This window comes from Amblyraja radiata, chromosome 11 (genome assembly GCF_010909765.2).
Source record: "Amblyraja radiata isolate CabotCenter1 chromosome 11, sAmbRad1.1.pri, whole genome shotgun sequence".
Taxonomy (NCBI): domain Eukaryota; kingdom Metazoa; phylum Chordata; class Chondrichthyes; order Rajiformes; family Rajidae; genus Amblyraja; species Amblyraja radiata.
Genome location: NC_045966.1, coordinates 3,711,487 through 3,735,676, shown reverse-complemented (window position 1 = coordinate 3,735,676; position 24,190 = coordinate 3,711,487). Strand labels below are relative to the sequence as shown.

Sequence of the window (24,190 nt, the reverse complement as noted above, 5' to 3'; positions counted from 1 at the left end):
TCTGCAGTTCCTTCCACGAGGTCGGTGTGGACTGGGTGAGCTGAATCGTTCAATCAATCATTCAAAAAAAAGAATAGCTAGCCTGTAGGATTTATGATGGTTGGATTATCATGAATGGCCACCATTATCGCCATTCGTGACACACCATGCTCACACGGAAGTACAGAGACTATCCTTGGATCAGAAAAAAGGGAAAAAAAACTCTTTCATCATCTTTGGGCAGCACGGTGGCGCAGCGGTAGAGTTGCTGCCTCACAGCGCCAGAGACCCGGGTTCAATCCTGAATACAGTACGGAGTTTGTACATTCTCCCCGTGACCTGCGTGGGTTTTCTCCGGGTGCTCCGGTTTCCTCCCACACTCCAAAGACGTGCAGGTTTGTAGGCTAATTGTAATTTGTCCCCAGTGCGTGTAGGGTAGGGTCAGTGTCCGGGGATCGCTGGTCGGCACGGACTCGGCGGGCCGAAGGGCCTGTTCCTGCGCTGTATCTCTAAACTAAACCCCAAAAAAAAGCAAAACTCTTAGATTTTAGAAATGAGTCGTGCAGACGCACAGAAAGATTTTATCTCCAAACCACTCGCACAACACAACTAATTCATTTCCTGATTTATGAAGATATATTTCACATTCTCGTTAAACATGCAGAAAATACGGGTTGATTGGTAATTTTGCAATTTTAAATTAGGCTAATAAGATCATAGTGATAATGTTTATTTTAAAATTATCATCATAATGCAAGGAAGGTCTCTTAATATTGTACATTGCCATTGAAGGGTCTATTAATAACTATTCTGGGAGTGTGCTTAGTAATTTGCGTCACTTTGCATTAGTTAATTGTATCTTCCAATTTATTGCCTTCTTCAATGTAACTTTCAATGTATTTAACAGGTGCACAGTGCAAATCCTAACACACACATTACAAGATCTATTCTTAATTTAAATGTTGCTTAATTCAAATTATTTGATAGTTCAGCACTCCATTCTCACCTTATTTGCATGATATAATTGCATGACTCACTTTTAGTGCAAAGAATTTTTATAATTTATCAATAATCCAGTCTGAAACTACCGATATCCACCTTGCCATTGTTTCACCAATAGAGATACAGCACGGAAACAGGCCCTTCGGCCCACTGAGGCTGTGCAAACCAGCGATACTTGCACGCCAACGCCATCCTACACACACGCACTAGGGACAATTTTACATTCATACCAAGTCAATTGACCTACAAACCTGTACGTCTTTGGAAGTGTGGGAGGAAACTGTGAAAATGATTATTTTAATTTATCAATAATTCAGTCTTAATCTACCGAGATCCATCTTGCCATAATTGCATCAATAGGGTTTAGTTTAGAAATACAGCACAGAAACAGCCATTTTGGCTGCTAAACCAACACCTGCAGTATTTAGGAACAAAGAGGTCCTTCTGCAGTTGTACAGGGCCCTAGTGAGACCACACCTGGAGTATTGTGTGCAGTTTTGGTCTCCTAATTTGAGGAAGGACATTCTTGCTATTGAGGGAGTGCAGCGTAGGTTTACAAGGTTAATTCCCAGGATGGCGGGACTGTCGTATGCTGAGAGAATGGAGCGGCTGGGCTTGTACACTCTGGAGTTTAGAAGGATGAGAGGGCATCTTATTGAGACATATAAGATTATTAAGGGTTTGGACACGCTAGAGGCAGGAAACTTGTTCCTGATGTTGGGGGAGTCCAGAACCAGGGGCCACAGTTTAAGAATAAGGAGTAAGCCATTTAGAACAGAGATGAGGAAACACTTTTTCACACAGAGAATTGTGAGTCTGTGGAATTCTCTGCCTCAGAGGGCGGTGGAGGCGGGTTCTCTGGATGCTTTCAAGAGAGAGCTAGATAGGGCTCTTAAAAATAGTGGAGTCAGGGGATATGGGGAGAAGGCAGGAACGGGGTACTGATTGGGGATGATCGTTTATGTCCAATCTCACCGAAGGCATGTTCATAAGTCATAGGTGCAGCATTAGGCCATTCGGCCCATCAAGTCTAGTCTGTCATTCAATCATGCCTGATCTATCTTTCCCACCCGACCCCATTCCCCTGCCTTCTCCTCATAACCACTGACACCTGTACTAATCAAGAATCTGTCAATCTCCACTTAAAAAATACCCATTGAGTTTGTACGTTCTCCCTGTGACATGCGTGGGTTTCCCCCGGGTTCTCCGGTTTCCTCCCACACTCCAAAGTCGTACAGGTTTGTCGGTTCATTGGCCTCGGTAAAATTGTAAATTGTCCCTAGTGTTCGTAGGATAGTGTTAAGGGCCTGTCCCACTTACGCAAATTTTTCGTCGACTGCCGGCACCCGTCATAGATCGTTTCAGGGCGCCGAAAATTTTCAACACGTAGAAAATCCAGCGGCGCCCAGAACAAGGTACGACTCTTTGGGCGACTACTCACGACCATACAGACTTCACCCCGCGACATGTCGCCTGTACGGTCGTGAGTCGTCTCCTCAGTCGCCCAAAGAGTCGTAGCGTCTTTCTGGTCGCCGCTGGATTTTCAACATGTTGAACATTTTCGGCGACCTATGACGGGTGCCGGCAATTGCTGAAAAAGTCTCGTAAGTGGGACAGGCCCTTTAGTGCATCGGGTGATCGCTGGTCGGCGTGGAATCGGTGGGACGAAGGGCCTGTTTCTGCACTGCATCTCCAAAGTCTAAAGTAAAGTCTAAAGACTTGGCCTCCACAGCTGTCTGCGGCAATGAATTCCACAGATTCACCACCCTCCGGCTAAAGAAATTCCTCCTCATCTCCTGAGAATGGTAGCTCATGTCTATTCTATAGAGATGTTTCTATGTGTGATCTAGGTGGTAGTTTGAGTTCAACGTTGTTCCAATGATTCCATACATTAAAGTGAGGTCGACCTGTAATATTCAATTTTGACATTATCTGATTTACTCCATGGTGTATTGTTAAATTCACATTAGAAACCGATGTACAACATTTTAAAGTGCATTGTTCCATGAAATAAGACAATAACAGCAGCACTTATATAATTCCCTTAATGTATTGAAATATCCCAAGGTGTCTCACAGAAACATCATCAAACAAAACCCGATTCTGAGCAGCATGAAGAGATATTGCAACAAATCACCAAATCGGCTGCTCTAGGTGTCAGCTGCTCTACATCGGTGAGACCAAGTGCAGGCTCGGCGATCGCTTCGCCCAACTTCTCCGCTCGGTCCGCACTAACCAACCTGATCTCCCGGTGGCTCAGCACTTCAACTCCCCCTCCCATTCCCAATCCGACCTTTCTGTCCTGGGCCTCCTCCATGGCCAGAGTGAGGCCCACCGTAAATTGGAGGAGCAGCACCTCATATTTCGCTTGGGCATTTTACACCCCAGCGGTATGAACATTGACTTCTCTAATTTCAGGTAGTCCCTGCTTTCTCCTCCCCTTCCCAGCTCACCCACAGCCCACTGGCTTCACCTCTTCGCCACTTCTTCCCGCCCCCCCACCCTCACGTCAGTCTGAAGAAGGGTCTCGAACCGAAACGTCGCCTATTTCCTTCGCTCCATAGATGCTGCCTCACCCGCTGAGTTTCTCCAGCATTTTTGTCTACCTTCGATTTTCTAGCATCTGCAGTTCCTTCTTAAGCATTGCACCAAATCTTTCTAGTTGTGGAACCACAGACATTTGGGCCATTTGAAGATGAGAAATTCCGGAATTATGTGAGTCCAAAGCTTACTGACAGATTTAAAGGGCCAAATATGCCTCTACAGCTGTTGTTGGACTGGGAATGGATGTATCTGTGCACTGAGTACTGCTTGATTGTCATCACGAACATAGTCTTCTCGCTGACTGGACACCACACGCCCAAAACGCTTCTCACTGTACCTCGGTGCATGTGAGAATAATATACTAAGCTAACCAGCGGTGCGTTCGAAGAACATGGATACTTGCAAGAGACCAGAACAGTCTTCATTGTGATCCGCTTCTATTGTTACCTCTGGCAGCTTATGCGGCACGGTGGTGCAGCGGGTAATGCTGCTGTCTCACAGCGCCAGAGACACGGGTTCGATCCTGACTACGGGTGCTGTCTGTATGGAGTTTGTACGTTCTCCCCGTGACCTGCGTGGGTTTTCTCCAGTTTCCTCCCACACTCCAAATACGTTTGGGTTTGTAGGTTAATTGGCTTCATCTGGGGGTTATTGATTTATTGATTTATTTGTGCATTTTCTATTATCTGCATGCGTTGTGTTTACAGGCCTGCAAGGGAGAGTTCCATCGTCCCATCGTCGGTACAGATGACAATAAAACACTCTTGAGTTGATCAGGGAGGGGGGCACATTAGGAGTCAGGAGATCAGAATAAATTGAAAATTAGATCCGCATTTTTATATCAAGAGTCAAGTCAAGAGAGTTTTATTGTCATGTGTCCCAGATAGGACAATGAGATTCTTGCTTGCATGGGATAAAGGGAGGTGTCTCGACCTGAAAGTCGCCTATTCATTCCTTCCACTGATGCTGCCTAGCCCATTGAGCACTAGAGTCATAGAGTGATACAGTGTGGAAACAGGCCCTTCATCCTACACCGGCCAACATGTCCCATCTACACTCGTCCCACCTGCCTGCGTTTGGCCCATGTCCTCCAAACCTGTCCTATCCATGTACTTGTCTAAAGGGCCTGTCCCACTGTGGGCGACCTAATCCGCGAGTTCTGGCGAGTTTTCCCTCGACTCATACTCTCAGCATGGTCGACACGAGGTCCTAGGAGGTCTTCGTAACTCTCCTTCATGCTCGAGAGTGGTCTCCGCATACTCGAGGCCTCAGCTAGGTGGCGGCGTTTTTTTCAATATGTTAAAAAATGCCCGCGAGTAAAAAAAGTCGCCATGGAAAAAATCGATCCTATTTTTACTCGTAGGTTTAGTCGTAGTAGGTCGGCATGTTAGTCGTAGGTAATCGAGGGTAGTCGAAGGTAATCGTAGCTAGTCTTCAACATAGTCGAAGGGAGGTGGAAGGAGGTCTTCAACATGTCATTTTTTCAAACTCTTCTAAACTCGCCAATTAGGTCGCCCAAGTGGGACAGCCCCTTAACTGTTTGTTAAATGTTGGGATAGTCCCAGCCTCAACTACCTCCTCTGGCAGCTTGTTCCATACACCCACCACCCTTTGTGTGAAAAAGGTATCCCTCAGTAATGGTAACTTTATCTTTCATTCTGCTGAAAGGTTATAATATTTTACTTAATCCAATGGATGCCTGTTGAAAAATATATTAAAATAATTTGCGATTTGCCTGTGGAATTCTCTGCCTCAGAGGGCGGTGGAGGCAGGTTCTCTGGATGCTTTCAAGAGAGAGCTGGATAGGGCTCGTAAAAATAGCGGTGTGAATTGAATGGCGGTGCTGGCTCGAAGGGCCGAATGGCACCTATTGTCTATCGTCTATTACGGTCCTGAAATGTTGCAACACTGGGAGCACATGACTTTGCTCCGCTAGAGAAAAAGGAAAATTGTATTTGAAAATTTATACCTGGGCCTCAGTTTCCCTTCAGTATCAAAGCTTGATCATGATAACACGTACACACACCTCCTTTCAATTCTCATGTTGCATTAATTCTTCCCATGGTTCCCTTAACTGGCAATTTTATTAAGACATTCTATTAAAATTACAGCTTTCTTTGTAAGTTTCATTTTCCACGTTATTTCTTTCAATCAGCGCACAATGTGTTCATGTTATTGAGCCCAGCTTTAATACTTCCATTACATATTGAACATTAAAATTATTTGCAACGACAGGGAGGAGATGAAGGGAAGCCTAACAACCACTTTACGGCTTGACATGGATCCAAACTGCTCTGAATGCCACCAAATCATCAGTCACTCGCTGATCATACGTGAGAAGCCAAAAACTAATCAGATGCCGGCAATCTGAAATACAACGAGAAGATGATGGAACACTCACCAGGTCAGGCAGCATCTGATGAGAGCATGGCTGCCTGGCCTGCAGCTGTCCATTCTTTAACCCTTTTTTACATTTTTTAGTTAGTTAAAAAGTTTCGTTTTGGAGGTCTAATCATTTTTATGTGCGGGGGGGGGGGAGGAAGGTGGAAACAATTTTTCTCAGTCCCTCCCCGGTCGGAGTTGCGGCTATTTTCCGAGCCGCATCTTCGCCCCTACCAACGGGACTGGAGCGGCGTTTCCTGCCGGGACCGGCCAGAACCTCAGCTTCGGCGGCGGCGCAGCGCTGGGGTGCCATCGCGGAGCGGGAGATGCCTTACCCGGGTCGCCGTGTGGTAAGCTCCGGAGTGCTGAGACCGCCGACTCCAACATCGCGGAGCTGTGGCTGAGGAGCGTCCAGCCGCGGGCGGGCGGCGCTGAGTTTAAACACCGCGGAGCCTGGGATCTCTCGCCGAGATCGCCAGTGCCGGAGCTCCAACCAGCGCGGCCCGTGGACTTCGGGAGCCGCGGTCTCCGGGGAGGAAGCGGCCGTTCCAGACACTCCAAGCCGCTGAGAGTGTTCTCCCGATGCCTGAGTTCCATCATCTGGCGAGAGGGCCTGAAACATCGGGCCGCCGTCGCGGCGACTGCGGAGGCCTCAATTGGCCCCGACCACGGGATGAACAAGGGGAAGAGGACTGGACTTTGCTGCCTTCCCTCACAGTGGGAACCATTGTGGGGGGATGTTTTTATGTTTTATATTAAATTCTTCTTTAATGTGGTGTCTTACTTTTATTGGTGAGCTGCAAATGGCAACTGAAATTTCACTACAGCAGAAATAGTGTATGTGACAATAAATAAATGTCCTTTATCCTTAGAAAGAAACATTTTGTTTCTTGACCGTACCTCTACAATTCATAAGGTCAGAAGGTCAGAAGTGTTTGGAGTAGAATTAGGTCATTGGGCCCATCAAGTCTACTCCGCCATTCAATTATGCTGGTCTATCCCTCCCTCCTAACCCTATTCTCCTGCCTTCTTCCCCATAACCCCTGACACCTGTACTAATCAGGAACCTATCTATCTCTGCCTTAAAAATATCCGCTAACTTGATTTGTGACGTATGCAATGGTCAAAACAGGCATGATGTCACAGAGAATCATGAGATGACCCGAAACGTTGCCTATTTCCTTCGCTCCATAGATGCTGCCGCACCCGCTGAGTTTCTCCAGCATTTTTGTCTACCTTCGGTTTATCCAGCATCTGCAGTTCCTTCTTAATGAATTTCTCACAGCAGAACCAAAGCAATCGACAGTCATCAGGAACTTTAGAAATCACAGATTCAAAGGGCGGCACGGTGGTTCTTCAGCGGGTAGAGGCGCTGCCTCGCCGCGCCAGAGACCCGGGTTCGATCCTGACCTCGGGTGCTGTCTGTGTGGAGTTTGCACTTTCTCCCTGTGACCGCGTGGGTTTCCTTCAGGTGCTCAGGCTTCCTCCTACGTCCCGAAGACGTGCGGGTTTGTAGGTCGATTGGCACTCAGTAAATAGCCCTCTAATGTGTAGGGAGTGGATGAGAAAGTGCAATAACATCGAACCAGGCACGTGCCGTGAGCAATTACTCAGGGTAGGCAGTCAGCTTTTATAAAGTAATTTGTTTTCAAAAGCATTATCTCTTAATAAAGTCTTTTAAAACATATAGGGCAAATAAATTTATTGAACACATTATTTGTACACGAACTCCATTATTCTCTCTTTGTTTCTTAACCAGACTGATTCCTGGGATGGCAGGACTTTCATATGAAGAAAGACTGGATAGACTCGGCTTGTACTCGCTAGAATTCAGAAGATTGAGGGGGGATCTTATAGAAACTTACAAAATTCTTAAGGGGTTGGACAGGCTAGATGCAGGAAGATTGTTCCCGATGTTGGGGAAGTCAAGAACAAGGGGTCACAGTTTAAGGATAAGGGGGAAATCTTTTAGGACCGAGATGAGAAAAACATTTTTCACACAGAGAGTGGTGAATCTGTGGAATTCTCTGCCACAGAAGGTAGTTTGAGGTCAGTTCATTGGCTATATTTAAGAGGGAGTTAGATGTGGCCCTTGTGGCTAAAGGGATCAGGGGGTATGGAGAGAAGGCAGGTACGGGATACTGAGTTGGATGATCAGCCATGATCATATTGAATGGCGGTGCAGGCTCGAAGGGCCGAATGGCCCTACTCCTGCACCTATTTTCTATATTTTCTATGTTTCTATGTTAAGATACTCTTAAGATAATGACAATCCATGTTTGGAAAACCCGCCAAGGAACTTGCGTTGCGCAGCACATGCGCGCAGTTCACGGTGCAAAGGCAGAATTTCAGCTGCCTTTATAGACCGTTGTCATTGATGGCTTGAAGCAACGCCGACGGCACGTGAGCTGCACATACTTTTGCGTGTTACATGTACTGCGGATGAAAGGCACGGGAGAATTATGCCTAGCTAAGAGATCGATCTCGTGTTCTCATAATTCTCCCGTGCCTTTACCATTTATATTTAATAATTACTGTTTTATAATTTTGGTCAGGGTAGGCACAGCCTACCATGACGGAATGTGCCTGCATCGAACTAATATGAAAGGGTGATCGATGGCTGGCGTGGACTCGGTGGGCCGAAGGGCCTGTTCCCATGCTATGTCTTTCAATTCAATTCAATTCAATTCAGACAAATGAAGAATTTAATCTAATCCAATCAATTATTATTTTACCAACCTTTCCCCAATTATTATCAGACTGACAAAAGCAGCCATCAACAGTGCCGCCAGGCTGAACCAGTAGCAGGTTCATCAATGTTCTGTACAAGTGCTGACACAATCGTTCAGCTTCACACTCCTCCACAGCTTTGCTTCAAGAACTGAAGGGCAAGGGAGAGCTAGAAGCAGCAACACTCCATCTCAAAGATTCATTCAGCCGACTTCCTGTAGCCCCATAGCAGAAACTGGAAACTGGACTGAGCTGAGAGAATGGAGCGGCTGGGCTTGTACACTCCGGAGTTTAGAAGGATGAGAGGAGATCTCATTGAAACATATAAGATTGTTAAGGGGCTTGGACATGCTAGAGGCAGGAAACATGTTCCCGATGTTGGGGGAGTCCAGAACCAGGGGCCACACAGTTTAAGAATAAGGGGTAAGCCATTTAGAACGGAAACGAGGAAACACTTTTTCTCACAGAGAGTGGTGAGCCTGTGGAATTCTCTGCCTCAGAGAGCGGTGGAGGCAGGTTCTCTGGATGCTTTCAAGAGAGAGCTTGATAGGGCTCTTAAAGATAGTGGAGTCAGGGGATATGGGGAGAAGGCAGGAACGGGGTACTGATTGGGGATGATCAGCCATGATCACATTGAATGGCGGTGCTGGCTCGAAGGGCCGAATGGCCTACTCCTGCACCTATTGTCTATTGTCTATTGTATCCCGAGCTAATTCTGCCACCACCGTCATCTACTGCGACAAGTGATGGCTCCCACTGACGATGGCAGCGATGTCAACATTCGAAACATGGAAGATGGGCGCAAGGAGAAGCTGACTGCCCGTAGCCCCAAACAGCCACAACCAAAATGGTCTCAGCATTAAGTTGTATGTCTGTGTGGTGGAGAAGAAACCCACGCAGTCACGGTGAGAACGGGCAAACTCCACACAGACAGCACCCGTGGTCACCGGACCGAACCCGAGTCTCTGGCACCGTGAGACTGCAGCTCCAGCAGGAGTGAATTATTACAACGCTGCTGGGGAGCCATTTCATCATGAAACAATTATCCCTTTAAAAAAAAATGAAGACAAGAATGATTCTGATGTGTACCCCCAGGAAACACTTGTCTCCACTTTGTCATTGTCTTAAGCACAAGGATAAGTCTTCAACCAACGTCACCAATTTCAATCGGTCCAATTTTCACCATTCATGTGCTGGGCATTGGGATGTTCATGGGGGAAAAGATAAAACAGATTTCAGACTCTTATCTTGAATGCTCTTTGATGCTTTTCATGCAGATGTCTCTGATGCGAGATCAATCCTTCTCCTTAACTGGCCTCTACTCAAACTTGTTTATGCAACCAGGCGATATAACCTTCCACAAATTTAGTCAAGTTCAAGTACATATTTGTTTTCCATACTTAAGAACTGCAGATGCTGGAAAAACCGAAGGTAGACAAAAATGCTGGAGAAACCCAGCGGGTGAGGCAGCATCTATGGAGCGAAGGAATAGGCGACGATTTGGGTCGAGACCCTTCTTCAGACGAAGTCTGAAGAAGGGTCTCGACCCGAATCGTCGCCTATTCCTTCGCTCCATAGATGCTGCCTCACCCTCTGAGTTTCTGAAGAAAGGTCTCGACCCGAAACGTCACCTATTCCTTCGCTCCATAGATGCTGCCTCACCCGCTGAGTTTCTGAAGAAAGGTCTCGACCCGAATCGTCACCTATTCCTTCGCTCCATAGATGCTGCCTCACCCGCTGAGTTTCTCCAGCAATTTTGTCTGCCTTCGATGCTTCCTACACTTGGTAACTTAAAACTTCAGCTGCCACTGATCAGAAAGTGTTGAATTGAGCATTTTGAGGGCAACATGTTATCTGTTGATCTGATCACCTTATCACTGAACATTACAATAAATTTGGATCTGCTTAATATCTTAGTTTAATCTGCTGCCTGTCCCGCTGAGTTACTCCAGCATTTTGTGTCTATCTTCGGTGTAAACCAGCATCTGCAGTTCCTTCCTACACTTAGTAATATCTTGGTTTAGTTCAGTTTTGAGATGCAGCACGGAAACAGGTGCCGCGGCCCACCGGGACCGCACCAACCAGCGATCACTCCGCACACTAACACTATCCTACACACACCAGGGCCAATTTACAATTTTTACTGATGCCAACTAACCTACAAACATGTACGTCTTTGGAGTGTGGGAGGAGACTGGAGCTCCCGGAGAAAACCCACGCAGGTCACGGGTAGAACGTACAAACTCCGTACAGACAGCACCCGTAGTCAGGATCGAACCCGGGTCTCTGGTGCTGTGTGGCAGCAACTCTACCGCTGCGCCATCGTGCCATGTCAATTCTTCTTAAGCCCCCATAGGTCATGGCTGACCATGGGTGTCTCCAGGGTTGGAGGACGCCTGTGCGTGACTTTGTTTAACGTGGGGAGACTGGTGCACAGGCAGCCACCCCACGGTCCTTGACAGATCTGGGTCAGGATCCAGTGGCGTGGAGTACAAGACGACCGGAGACCCTTTTCTGCCGCAGCCTTCATCCGCCTTCCCAGCCGTTGTGACGTTAGCTCCACTAAGGTCAGCCATCGTCCTCCGCCTGTTCCACCGTTGAGGTCTTGGTTGGATTGGCTCATTGTCAGAGACCTCCCCCTCGACCTTACCGCCATGGGTGGCCCTACCAGGAGCATAGCCATGTCAATATACAATCTTATTCTCCATCTAGTGGAAGAATACACAGCTGGATGCAACTTCAATGAATGCTTACAGCTTTGTGTACAGGTCAGCGATGTTGAACAATGTTCAAAAGAGAACATGTTACACCACTCCGAGTCAGAGTCATCCAGCACAAACACAGGCCCTTCGGCCCAACTAGTTCGTGGTCTCATTTTCAGTTGTCTCTAATCATTCAGTTGTCTGGAATCATTAGACTGGATAGACTCGGCTTGTACTCGCTAGAATTTAGAAGATTGAGGGGGAACTTCTTAAGGGGTTGGACAGGCTAGATGCAGGAAGATTGTTCCCGATGTTGGGGAACTCCAGAACAAGGGGTCACAGTTTAAGGATAAGGGGGAAATCTTTTAGGACCGACATGAGAAAAACATTTTTCACACAGAGAGTGGTGAATCTCTGGAATTCTCTGCCACAGAAGGTAGATGAGGCCAGTTCATTGGCTATATTTAAGAGGGAGTTAGATGTGGCCCTTGTGGCTAAAGGGATCAGGGGATATGGAGAGAAGGCAGGTACAGGATACTGAGTTGGATGATCAGCCATGATCATATTGAATGGCGGTGCAGGCTCGAAGGGCCGAGCGGCCTACTCCTGCACCTATTTTCTATGTTTCTATGTTTCTATTTCGATTCTCTGTCTAAAATTTAATACTCAACTCCATCTAAAACAAGATGAATTGTCCAGCTATCAAGACTTCAATACGTGTTTTTTTTCTCTTTGGGTCAATTGAACTAAATTGAGGAACACATTAACCATGCTCTGATCAAAGAGTCAATAGTCCAGAGTGTTTTATTGTCATGTGTCCCAGATAGGACAATGGAATTCTTACTTGCTGCAGCACAACAGAATATGTAAACTTAGTACACTGTAAACAATATGATAAACGAGAGAGGAACAAAATAGTTCAGTGTGTAATATTCACTGTATTTCACTGTACATCTTGTATGTGCATGTGACAACTAAAGTTGACTTGACTTGGCATATGTAGAACATAGAAATATAGATGCAGGAGTAGGCCAATTGGCCCTTCGAGACAGCACCGCCATTCAATACGATCATGGCTGATCATCTACAATCATCTAAAATCAGTACCCTGTTCCTGCTTTTTCCTCATATCCCTTGATTCCTTTAGCCCTAAGAGCTAAATCTAACTCTCTCTTGAAAGCATCCAGTGAATCGACCTCCACTGCCTTCTGTGGCAGAGAATTCCACAGATTCACGACTCTCTGGGTGAAAACGTTTTTCCTCATCTCATTCCTAAATGGCCTTCCCCTTATTCTTAAACTGTGTGACCCCTGGTTCGGGACTCCCCCAACATCGAGAATGTTTTCCCAGCATCTAGCCTGTCCAATTCTTATATTTTATATGTTTCTATAAGATTACCTCCAATCCTTCTAAATTCCAGTGAATACAAGCCCAGTTGACCTATTCTTTCATCATATGACAGTCCCGCCATCCCGGGAATTAACCTGGTGAACCTGTGCTGCACTCCCTCAATAGCAACAATGTCCTTCCTCAAATTAGGAGACCAAAATTGCATACAATACTTCAAGTGCGATTTACCAGGGCCCTGTACAACTGCAGTAGGACCTCCTTGCTCCAAAACTCAAATCTTCTCGCAATGAAGGCAAACACGCCATTAGGTTTCTTCACTGCCTGCTGTACCTGCATGCTTACATGGAGTCATACTGCACGGAAACAGGCCCTTCAGCCCACCCTGTCCGTGCCAGCCAACATGCCCCATCTAGGTTGGGCCCATTTGCCTGCCTTTTGGCCCTCATCTCTCTAAATGTTCCCTTGGCACGTACTTGGCCTAATGTACCTCATCAAGAAGTTTAAACCATGCTGAAATGCACAAACATCCCGTGACTTGCTTGTCACTGTCTCAAATTATAAAACACAAGGGGCAGACTTGAAACAACCATCTTTGTGAAGAAAACTTAGTGAGGACTGTCATATGCTGAAAGAATGGAGCGGCTGGGCTTGTACACTCTGGAGTTTAGAAGGATGAGAGGAGATCTCATTGAAACATATAAGATTATTAAGGGTTTGGACACGCTAGAGGCAGTAAACATGTTCCTGATGTTGGGGGAGTCCAGAACCAGGGGACACAGTTTAAGAATAAGGGGTGAGCCATTTTGAACGGAGATGAGGAAACACTTTTTCGCACAGAGGGTTTGTCATCTGTGGAATTCTCTGCCTCAGAAGGCAGTGGAGGCCAATTCACTGGATGCTTTCAAGATGAAGCTCTTAAAGATAGCAGGTGTACTAAAATGCTGGAGAAACTCAGCAGTTGAGGCAGCATCAATGGAGCGAAGGAAAAAGATAATGTTTAGGTTCCTTCACTCTATTGATGCTGCCTCACCCGCTGAGTTTCTCCAGCATTTTTGTCTACCTTCGATTTTTCCAGCATCTGCAGTTCTTTCTTAAAGATAGCGGAGTCAGGGGATATGGGGAGAGGGCAGGAACGGGGTACTGATTGTGGATGATCAGCCATGATCACATTGAATGGTGGTGCTGGCTGGAAGGGCCGAATGGCCTACTCCTGCACCTATTGTCTGTTGTCTATAAAAGGAGGGTAAAAACAGGCTGAGAAAAATGCTGACAGCCGGTTGCAAGTCACAAACCTCGCACAACATCCATCAGTTTCCCATTAACTCCTCGGCAATCAAAGACTTATCTCATGTCTCAGGCGAGCTTGTCAACACACTGCTCGCAAGGTTCCAGAGCCCAAATAAAACCACTCGCTCAATGCTTGCAGCTGAGAACAAGCACTATCAATTTGGCTCCATTTTTTAAGGGCATGACACCTAATTGCTTATTTTGTCAAGCCAATATCTCTTAGAATAAAATGTCTTTTCCAAAAGGCTTCGGCATGGCAAAGACGGATGAAAACACATGTGGTTTGGACATTTGTTTTACTTAGGGTGAAGGTAATTTTGGATCAGCAAGAATTAAAGTGCATTGATTTAACTCACAGGCTACTGAACCTGGAGTATTGTGTGCAGTTTTGGTCCCCTAATTTGAGGTAGGACATTCTTGCTATTGAGGGAGTGCAGCGCAGGTTCACCAGGTTAGTTCCCGGGATGGCGGGACTGTCATATGCTGAGAGAATGGAGCGGCTGGGCTTGTACACTCTGGAGTTTAGAAGGATGAGAGGAGTAGGCCATTCGGCTCTTCGATGTGATCATAGCTGATCATCCCCAATCAGTACCCCGTTCCTGCCCACTCCCCATATCCCCTGACTCCGCTATCTTTAAGAGCCCTATCTAGCTCTCTCTTGAAAGCATCCAGAGAATTGGCCTCCACCGCCCTCTGAAGCAGAGAATTCCACAGATTCACAACTCTCTGTGTGAAATAGTGTTTCCTCATCTCCGTTCTAAATGGCTTACCCTCTATTTTTAAACTGTGGCCCCTGGTTCTGGACTCGCCCAACATCAGGAACATGTTTCCTGCCTCTAGTGTGCCCAAACCCTTAATAATCTTGTATGTTTCAATAAGATCCCCTCTCATCCTAAATTCCAGTGTATACAAGCCCAGCCGCTCCATTCTCTCAGCATATGACAGTCCCGCCATCCCAGGAATCAACCTGGTGAACCTACGCTGCACTCCCTCAATAACAAGAATGTCCTTCCTCAAATTTGGAGACCAAAACTGCACACAATACTACAACTGCAGAAGGACCTCTTTGCTCATAATCCTCTGCACCACCCTCTGTGTAAAAAAAACTTGCCCCGTACATCTCTTTTAAACTTTCATATGAAGAAAGACTGGATAGACTCGGCTTGTACTCGCTAGAATTTAGATTGAGGGGGGATCTTATAGAAACTTACAAAATTCTTAAGGGGTTGGACAGGAAGATTGTTCCCGATGTTGGGGAAGTCCAGGACAAGGGGTCACAGTTAAAGGATAAAGGGAAAATCTTTTAGGACTGAGATGAGAAAAACAGAGAGTGGTGAATCTCTGGAATTCTCTGCCACAGAAGGTAGTTGAGGCCACACAGTTCATTGGCTATATTTAAGAGGGAGTTAGATGTGGCCCTTGTGGCTAAAGGGATCAGGGGGTATGGAGAGAAGGCAGGTACAGGATACTGAGTTGGATGATCAGCCATGATCATATTGAATGGCGGTGCAGGCTCGAAGGGCCAAATGGCCTACTCCTGCACCTATTGTCTATGTTTCTATGTTTCTCACCTTAAAGATAAAATGTCAAAGGTGAGAGGAAACTGCTTTCATGTTATAACCGAATATTTAAGAACGCTCTTGCCAAGAAAGAAATTCATTTGAAGAATGCAAGCGACAGCAAGGGACCTTTGTTGAAACCACTGTAGCCAATTATAACTCTGTGACTTTTTACCATTATTTCTAATTTCTTTTGTGCATAACTTTTGACACCTATGAGGCCACGCTATATTGGATAACACTTCCTCCAAAACTCAACTGGGGACGTGCCTACTTCATCACTTTTTCATCTTACAAGGCTAACAAGACCTTTGAGACTGCAAGAAGTAAAATCTATCACCAAAGCATGTCAGAATAAGGTTAACAAGTTTACCACTGTGAGCGGAGTACAGCGGCTTTAGAACAATACGGCTCACATTCTCAGTTTAATGCCTCCTCCTCCAACACAGGCAGCGACAGACTTACATTGTGTTTCCGTTACATTAGACATCTCTCTGTCACAGTAACCGTCACTGATAGTCCCTCACCAGTCCAAGATGCTGCATACACACTTCTCCTTCACAGATAGACTAAAATGCTGGAGAAACTCAGCGGGTGAGGCAGCATCTACGGAGAAAATGAATGGGCGACGTTTCGGGTCGAGACCCTTCTTCAGACTGATGTCGAGGGGGGGGGGGGGGCGGGAAAAAGAAAGAAAGAGGCGGAGACAGTGGGCTGTGGGGGAGCTGGGAAGGGGAGGGGAAGGAGGGAGAAAGCAGGGACTACCTGAAATTGGAGAAGTCAATGTTCATACCGCTGGGGTGTAAACTGCCCAAGCGGAATATGACGTGCTGCTCCTCCAATTTGCGCTGGGCCTCACTCTGGCCATGGAGGAGGCCCAGGACAGAAAGGTCGGATTGGGAATGGGAGGGGGAGTTGAAGTGCTGAGCCACCGGGAGATCAGGTTGGTTAGTGCGAACTGAGCGGAGGTGTTGGGCGAAGCGATCGCCAAGCCTGTGCTTGGTCTCACCGATGTGGAGAATCTCTTTCGCAGATTCAATTGCTTCACAGGTGAATAGAAACTAACTCCACAATGAGATGCAGCGGGTAGCACCGCTCCCTTGCAGCACCAGAGACACAGGTTTGATCCGGACCTCGTACGCTATCTCTGTGTGGAGTTTGCACGTTCTCCCAGTGACCGCATGCGATTCTTCCGGTTTCCTCTCACATCCCAAAGACGTGCGGGTTTGTAGGTTAATTGGTTTCTGTAAAATTGGGTCAAATGTGTGTGGAACAGATGCAAATGTTGGATAACATAGAACTAGCCGCTTGCATGCAGTCTCAGTGGGCTATTTCTGTGCATTTTGCTAATCGGGGATCATGATTAGGTGTGGCAACACTTCACTGAACTGTACGGCAAATAAGAATTTCACTGTGTGTTTGCACAGGTAACAGGAGAGCACATTGACCACTGAACAGGTGATGGATGGTCTTAATGGTAGCGGTGGTCCCCAAGGGTTTGTCTCACTGCCAATCGAAGGAAAAGTATTTTTGGACCTGTCCCACTTACGTGACTTTTTCGGCGACTGCCGGCCCCCGCCACAGGTCGCCGCAGGTTGGCAAAAATTGTCAACGTGTTGAAAATCCAGTGGCGACCAGAACAAGGTACGACTCTTTGGACGACTACTCACGACCGTACAGGCTTCACTCCGCAACATGTCGCCTGGATGGTCGTGAGTCGTCTCCTCAGTCGCCCAAAGAGTCGTAGCGAAGAGGGGAAGGTATATCTCCACTTTTTTTCTTTTTTTCTTTTTTTCTTTTTCCCTTTTTGTTTTTTTTGGCTTTTTTTTCTCCCTTATATCTTTATTCACTCTTTGGCCACACTACTTGGGTAGTCTAGGGATCTTATCTTTTCACTATTCACTTTTCCCCTCTCTTGTTCATTTCTCTCATTTTCAGGTTATAAGGTTAAAATTGAAGCTGTACAATAATTGTACAATTTTACACGCCGAATGTTTTATTCTTGTACAGTTGCTTCTAATAAAGATCATTTAGAAAAAGAGCTTGTTCGCCTCCGTCGGAAGGCTCGACGGGATCGGAGGTGACAGGACGTGAAGGGAGGGATCGGCAGGCGGTGGAGCCCGGCGGCAGGGGCCTGGGACAATGTAGCCGGAGCACGCGGCCTACAGCGGCGGAGGACACCGCGGCCACGCTTGGGCAGGCCGACCCTCGGACAACAGACCTGCACGGTCAGGGCGAGATCCCTGCACTCACAGCAACTGGGACTTGGAAATGGTGGCAATCCGGCCACACAGCATACTGTCTCTGTATACCACAGCTACACACTTGTACTGTGTCTCAGATGCTAATCTAAGATGTATCTAAGTGCCTATGTATAGCATAGTCCTGCATTGAACTGTCTACGAAAATGAATTTCCCTGTACCTCGGCACAAGTGACAACAAAAACTTCTGCAGTTGTACAGAGCCCTAGTGAGACCACACCTGGAGTGTTGTGTGCAGTTTTGGTCCCTTAATTTGAGGAAGGACATTCTTGCTATTGAGGGAGTGCAGCGTAGGTTTACCAGGTTAATTCCCGGGATGGCGGGACTGTCATATGCTGAGAGAATGGAGCGGCTGGGTTTGTACACTCTGGAGTTTAGAAGGATGAGAGGATATCTCATTGAAACATATAAGATTGTTAAGGGCTTGGACACGAAGCTAGAGGCAGGAAACATGTTCCCGATATTGGGGGAGTCCAGAACTAGGAGCCACAGTTTAAGAATAAGGAGTAAGCCATTTAGAAAGGAGACGAGGAAACACTTTTTCTCACAGAGAGTGGCGAGTCTGTGGAATTCTCTGCCTCAGAGGGCGGTGGAGGCAGGTTCTCTGGATACTTTCAAGAGAGAGCTAGATAGGGCTCTTAAAAATAGCGGAGTCAGGGGATATGGGGAGAAGGCAGGAACGGGGTACTGATTGTGGATGATCAGCCATGATCACATTGAATGGTGGTGCTGGCTCGAAGGGCCGAATGGCCTACTCCTGCACCTATTGTCTATTGTCTATTGTCTTATGTATAGCGATACCTGCATTGCACTGTATACGAAAATGAATATCGCTGTACCTCGGCACTAGTGACAACAAAAGTCCCAAGTTCAAGTTCGTTTCATATATTGTTACATGCACCAATTGGTACAATGTGATACCAATCTTCAAAAGCACATTGGAAATACCATTGAATAAAAAGATTACAACAGAACACACCATTTAGCTATGTGCATTGAAAGAGGATTCTAACAGTTAGATTATCCTCAGTGGGTTTACCCCCGAAAATAACTTTCTTCAGAGATAAACCTACAACCTTTTACAGTTTGTTTTGATATCATCCGTATCCAGCGACCTCAGAAAACATTGTCTACTGTGCAATCTCATGCACGAGCAAAGAATCTCAGTCCCCGACACATCTAGCCCAGAAAGGGTGCAACTGTAGTCATCATTAGCCTCAAATCTATTTTGAAAGAGAGATTAAAAAGGCACAGGCTCAGAATAAGAGGACGTACCGCTGGAATGGAGGAGGAGGAGGAATTTCTTTAGCCACCGACATATGTGGAGCGCAAGTCATTAGGTATTTTTACAGTGGAGATTGATAGGTTCTTAATCAGTGAAGGGGCTGTCCTACTTGGGCGACCTAATCCGAGAGTTTAGAAGAGTTTGCCCTCGACTCGTACTCGGAGCATGGTCGACACGAGGTCCTAGGAGGTCTTGATAACTCTCCTTCATGCTCGAGAGTAGTCCCCGCGTACTCGAGGCCTCAGCTAGGTCGCGGAGTATTTTGCAACATGCTGAATAATGCCCGCGAGTAAAAAAGGGACGCCATGGAAAAAAATCGATACTTTTTTTACTCGTGGGTTTAGTCAAAGTAGGTCGTAGTAGGTTGGCATGTTAGTCGTAGGTAATCGAGGGTAATCGAAGGTAGTCGAAGATATTCTTCATCATAGTCGAAGGGAGGTTGAAGGGAGGTCGAAGGAGTTCGAAGGAGGTCGTCTTCACTCTCCACTATTCGGTGTCCAATTTTCCCGAAGCTAGTTGAAGCTAGTCTTCAACATGACATTTTTTTTTCAAACTCTCCTAAACTCTTCTAAACTCGCCAATTAGCTTGCCGCAGTTGGACAGCCCCTTAAGGGTGTCAAAAGTTACAGGGAGAAGGCAGGAGAATGGTGTTGAGATGGAGAAGTAGATCATGCATGATCGAATGGCAGAGTAGATTTGATGGGCCGAATGGTCTCATTCTGCTCCGATGTCTAAAAGCAAATTACAAGACCTACACCAAACCCAAACCAATTAAGAGCAGACGAGGGCATTCGATCCAATTTGTGATCCCAGCTACAAAGACAGATGTGTACAGCAATTAGTTCTTCCCCCGCACAATTAAAGCACGGAATAATCTCCACCCAACTATAGTTACCCAACCAGATGCAACTACATTTAAAGTAGCTCTTTCTTCCCAATAACCCTTTCTGGCTTAAACCCTCCCTTCACCACCTCCAGTTTAAATTCCATTTGGAATATTTTGGAGGACCAAGAAACCAAGAACCAAGAACCAAGAACCAAATAACTTTTTTTAATTCACTAACATTCCTGGACATTTCTCTTGAACTCCCCAACACAACCATTACACTCTGGGACCATTGTGACTTCCACTCTTTGCAGTTAACTCACAAGCGGCCATCGAGTTACAACTAAAGTTGGCTTCTTCACAAGGCACGGGGCAGAAAATACTTGCGATGGTGAGGAGAAATGGGCTTTTTAATGTGGGGGGAAGGGGGTAATCTTACTTCTAGGTCCCTACCTGGTCGGTGAGGCAGCTTTTTCTCCGGGCTGCCCCGTCGACCCGTCCTCGTGACCTACCAGCGGGCTTGGAGCGCCGTTTCCTGGCGGGGACCGCCCAGCACCTCGGCTTCGTTGGCGGCACAGCGCTGGAGCGCTATCGTGGAGCGGAGCGGGCGATGCCTTGCCTGGGTCGCCGCGCTGGATCGACGCGCTGGAGCTCCAGTGAGCTGTGACCGCCGAGTTCAACACCTCCGGGCTGCGGGTCTGCGGAGTGGAGCGGGCGGCGCCGATTTCAACATCGGGAGCCTGGGAGCTCCAACCCGGCGCGGCCTTGTCGACTTCGGAAGCCACGGTCCCCAGCTAGGAAGCGGCCGTTCCAGGTGGCCCAGCCGCTGAGAGGACTCGGCTAGAACAGCCAGGAACATCGGGCCTCCGTAGAGGCAATAGCGGTGGCCTCAATAGGCCTGACTTTGGGAGAACTGGGGATGGGGACTGGACATTGTGCCTTCCCCCACAGTGGTAATCATTGTGGGGGGATGATTTTTGTGTGTGTAGTTACTATGTTAGTCTGTGTCCAAGATGGCTGTCGGAAGGGAGAGTGGACGCTGGCACGCTTTAGCTGCCGCTGCTCTCTCTTCACATTGTGTTTTTTTATTTATTTTTTTATTTTGTGTCTTTGGAGCGATTTCTATCTTTAATTTGTGTATTGACGATGTCCTTATTATTTATTTTTCTCCGACTATATGTTTTTTTCTCTTCTGTTAATCTTTGTAAGGTGTCCTTGAGATTTGAAAGGCGCCCGAAAATAAAATGTATTATTATTATTATTAATAATACATAAAACTCTGCAATATGTTCAGTTTGTAGGAAGCCTTTGTCAAAAAGTCAATAACCATCTGGTAAAGAAATACTTTGTGTCATCTAACAAGTTTTTATACCTCAAGTATTTTCTTTGGAGATCCAGCTACTTGCCCATCTTTAATGCCCCTGTGAACCAGACTAATGGGCCTGTCCCACTTTGGTGATTTTTTTGGGTGACTTCAGGCGACTGTCGCAAAATTTTCAACATGTTGAAAACTTTTCGGCGACAGTGTCGACAATTTCTGCTGGCGTAGGTTGTCACCAGGTGTCGTAGGTGAATTGCATTAAAACTAGTCCCTGGCAGTCCCCTAAAGTCCCCTGCCGAAGTAGGATAGTCCCATTAGCTTCATTGTTTCATCCAGTTGAGCATGTCCATAGTTAGCCAAGTTAAACAGTAGTAAATACACTTAAATACTAAGCATTGAAAAAAGTGGCTGGGGTAGGCCATTCAGCCCTTCGAGCCAGCACCGCCATTCAATATGATCATGGCTGATCATCCCCAATCAGAGCCCCATTCCTGCTTTCTCCCCATATCCCTTGATTCCGTTAGCCCAAAGAGCTAAATCTAACTCTTAAACCCGGCATTATTCCAGTCACTTCCCTCTGTCAAGTTTCAATTGAGTCCGTGAGCGCCCATCTGTCAGGATCAAAATTAAGGGCCTGTCCCACTGTACGAGCTAATTCAAGAGCGCTCCCGAGTTTAAAAAAAAAATCAAACTCGTGGTAAGCACGTAGAATGTACGTAGCGGGTACGTCGGAGCTCGGGACGTCTCTTAGCGGCTCGTAACGCTAACGGCAGGTACTCGGGAAACGCGGTAAGGTCGTGAAGATTTTTCAACATGTTGAAAAATGTCCACGAGAGCCCCGAGTACCTACGAGCGGCCATTACCGTAAATCTCCGAGTTCGAATCAGGGGAAACTCTTGAATTAGCTGGTACAGTGGGACAGCCCCATTAGTATCAATGGTTTATACAGCGATACGTACATGGATGCGACCAACCAGAAGATGAAAGGCAATTAAGCATTAATCAAATCCAACATCAATGATTAACGGCTTGTTCGGCAAGGAGCACATACATTCGCTACATCTTGTGCTAAATACGTTCACAAGTCGATGTAGGAAACGTAGACAAAATATATCCATGCCCCCATTCACGAGAGAATTCCAAATAAAAGTAAGCCAACATCTGAACCTTTGATGGAGGTACCGGCAAAACACCTATGCAACAGTCAATTCTCTTTACAGCAAGACAAGTCTTTTATGGGGTATAGTTGTAAAAATTCCTCACTAAACATGTGTTCAGCCCTTACCAGGAAGTGCAATGGACCAAACTCTGTGCATGAAATATCTTTTTGAAGTCTTCTTAATTAAAAAAAATAGCTATTCAATAATACATATCTTTGCACCTTGAAAGCAGGAGTTCTCCTGATGATCGAGAAGAAGAATTAATCTTAAAGCCACCACACAGGATATCGGCTCAAGTCAAAGCCATGATTTCACCACCACACGACCTACAGTATGTGTCAGTGCAACAGGACTCTGAAATGTGAATGGGTCTTCGAAAGACATCTAGGAACATGATGATGTCGCCAGTTCAATGGCCTAAGTGTCCCTCACAGCCCATTTATGATTTTGCTCTGGAATAAGAATTGGTCTTCATGAAGATCAGTAACTCCATGATTTTACACTAACCGTTCAATGATCAATATGTCCCTCAGACCCCATTTCTGCTTTTTTTTTGCTGGACATAAACTGAAATTAAAAGTTAGTCTTCGAAAGTATCAGGAAAATCATGATTTCACCATTGATAATGTTACGGTCAATATGTCCCTCAAACCCCTTCCCTGAATTTTTTTTCTGGACAAAACTCTGATCTAAGAATTGGACTTCAAAAGCATCATGATTCCACCATTGCTCATTCCATTATCCATACATCCCACAGACACTAGTTGTCCCTGTCCCACTTAGGAAACCTGAACGGAAACCTCTGGAGACTTTGCGCCCCACCCAAGATTTCCTTGCGGTTCCCGGAGGTTGCAGGTGGTTGCCGGAGGTTGCCGGTAGTGGAAGCAGGTAGGGAGACTGACAAAAACCTCCGGGAACCGCACGGAAACCATTGGTGGGGCGCAAAGTCTCCAGAGGTTTCCGTTCAGGTTTCCTAAGTGGGACAGGGGCATTATTTATTATCCTACTTTTTTCCTGTTGGAACAGAACTGTGAGCCGAGGATCGAATTGCCTTCAAAAAGCATCGGGAGCATCGGAATACTTGACAAACGTGGCCTGTGGTGGAGAAGCAGAGGAGGCCACGGTTGGCAGCGGGCCTCCACCGCCGTCCGAGACACGGCAGGTTGACTATCTGTTTGAGCGTACGTACCTTCCTCCTCCTCCGATTCCTTCTCGTTCTCTGAATCGGTCAGCGTGAGGGCTGAGTTCTCCCGACTGGACAGGCCAGAGCCACGCCTGGACTTGATGCCCCTCCCCCACAACCTAATAGCATGCTCTGGAGAAATGGCACCTTCAGTGTCAGAGTCAGCGTCGCTCAGCGAGTAGCCGCGGTGCAGGAGCCCCATGTCCGGACCGTAGGCCGTGCTGTGGTGGGGGGAGGGCTCACAGATTCCCAGCTCAGTCAGAGTGAAATTGGCTCCTGCATACAAAAAACACAAGAAAGGTACACATCATGCACCTCCTACTCACAACGACAGTGCAGCCACATTCATTAGGACGTATTCTCATTACAACGCACGCTCAGTAACCAGCATTTCTAGGCCTAGTGTATTTTCAGGACATCCTCAGCAAACTGTACAGCTGCACGGTAGAGTTGCTGCCTTAATAATGCCCCTGTCCCACTTAGGAAACCTGAACGGAAACCTCTGGAGACTTTGGCCCCACCCAAGGTTTCCGTGCGGTTCCCGGAGGTTGCAGGTGGTTGCCGGAGGTTGCAGGTGGTTGCCGGAGGTTGCAGGTATTGGAAGCAGGTAGTGAGACT

At 46.7% G+C, this 24,190-nt stretch overlaps 1 protein-coding gene across 4 annotated transcripts in view; it reads right to left on the bottom strand.

Annotated features, from left to right (window-relative positions):
* tenm2 (teneurin transmembrane protein 2) overlaps nt 1-24,190 on the bottom strand; it is a 1,259,968-nt gene that overhangs the window by 686,164 nt on the left and 549,614 nt on the right. For all 4 annotated transcript variants that reach the window (XM_033029203.1, XM_033029204.1, XM_033029205.1 and 1 more), the window contains exon 4: nt 23,579-23,848. In XM_033029203.1, coding sequence (XP_032885094.1) covers nt 23,579-23,848 — 270 coding nt within the window. The remainder of the gene's footprint in view (nt 1-23,578; nt 23,849-24,190) is intronic.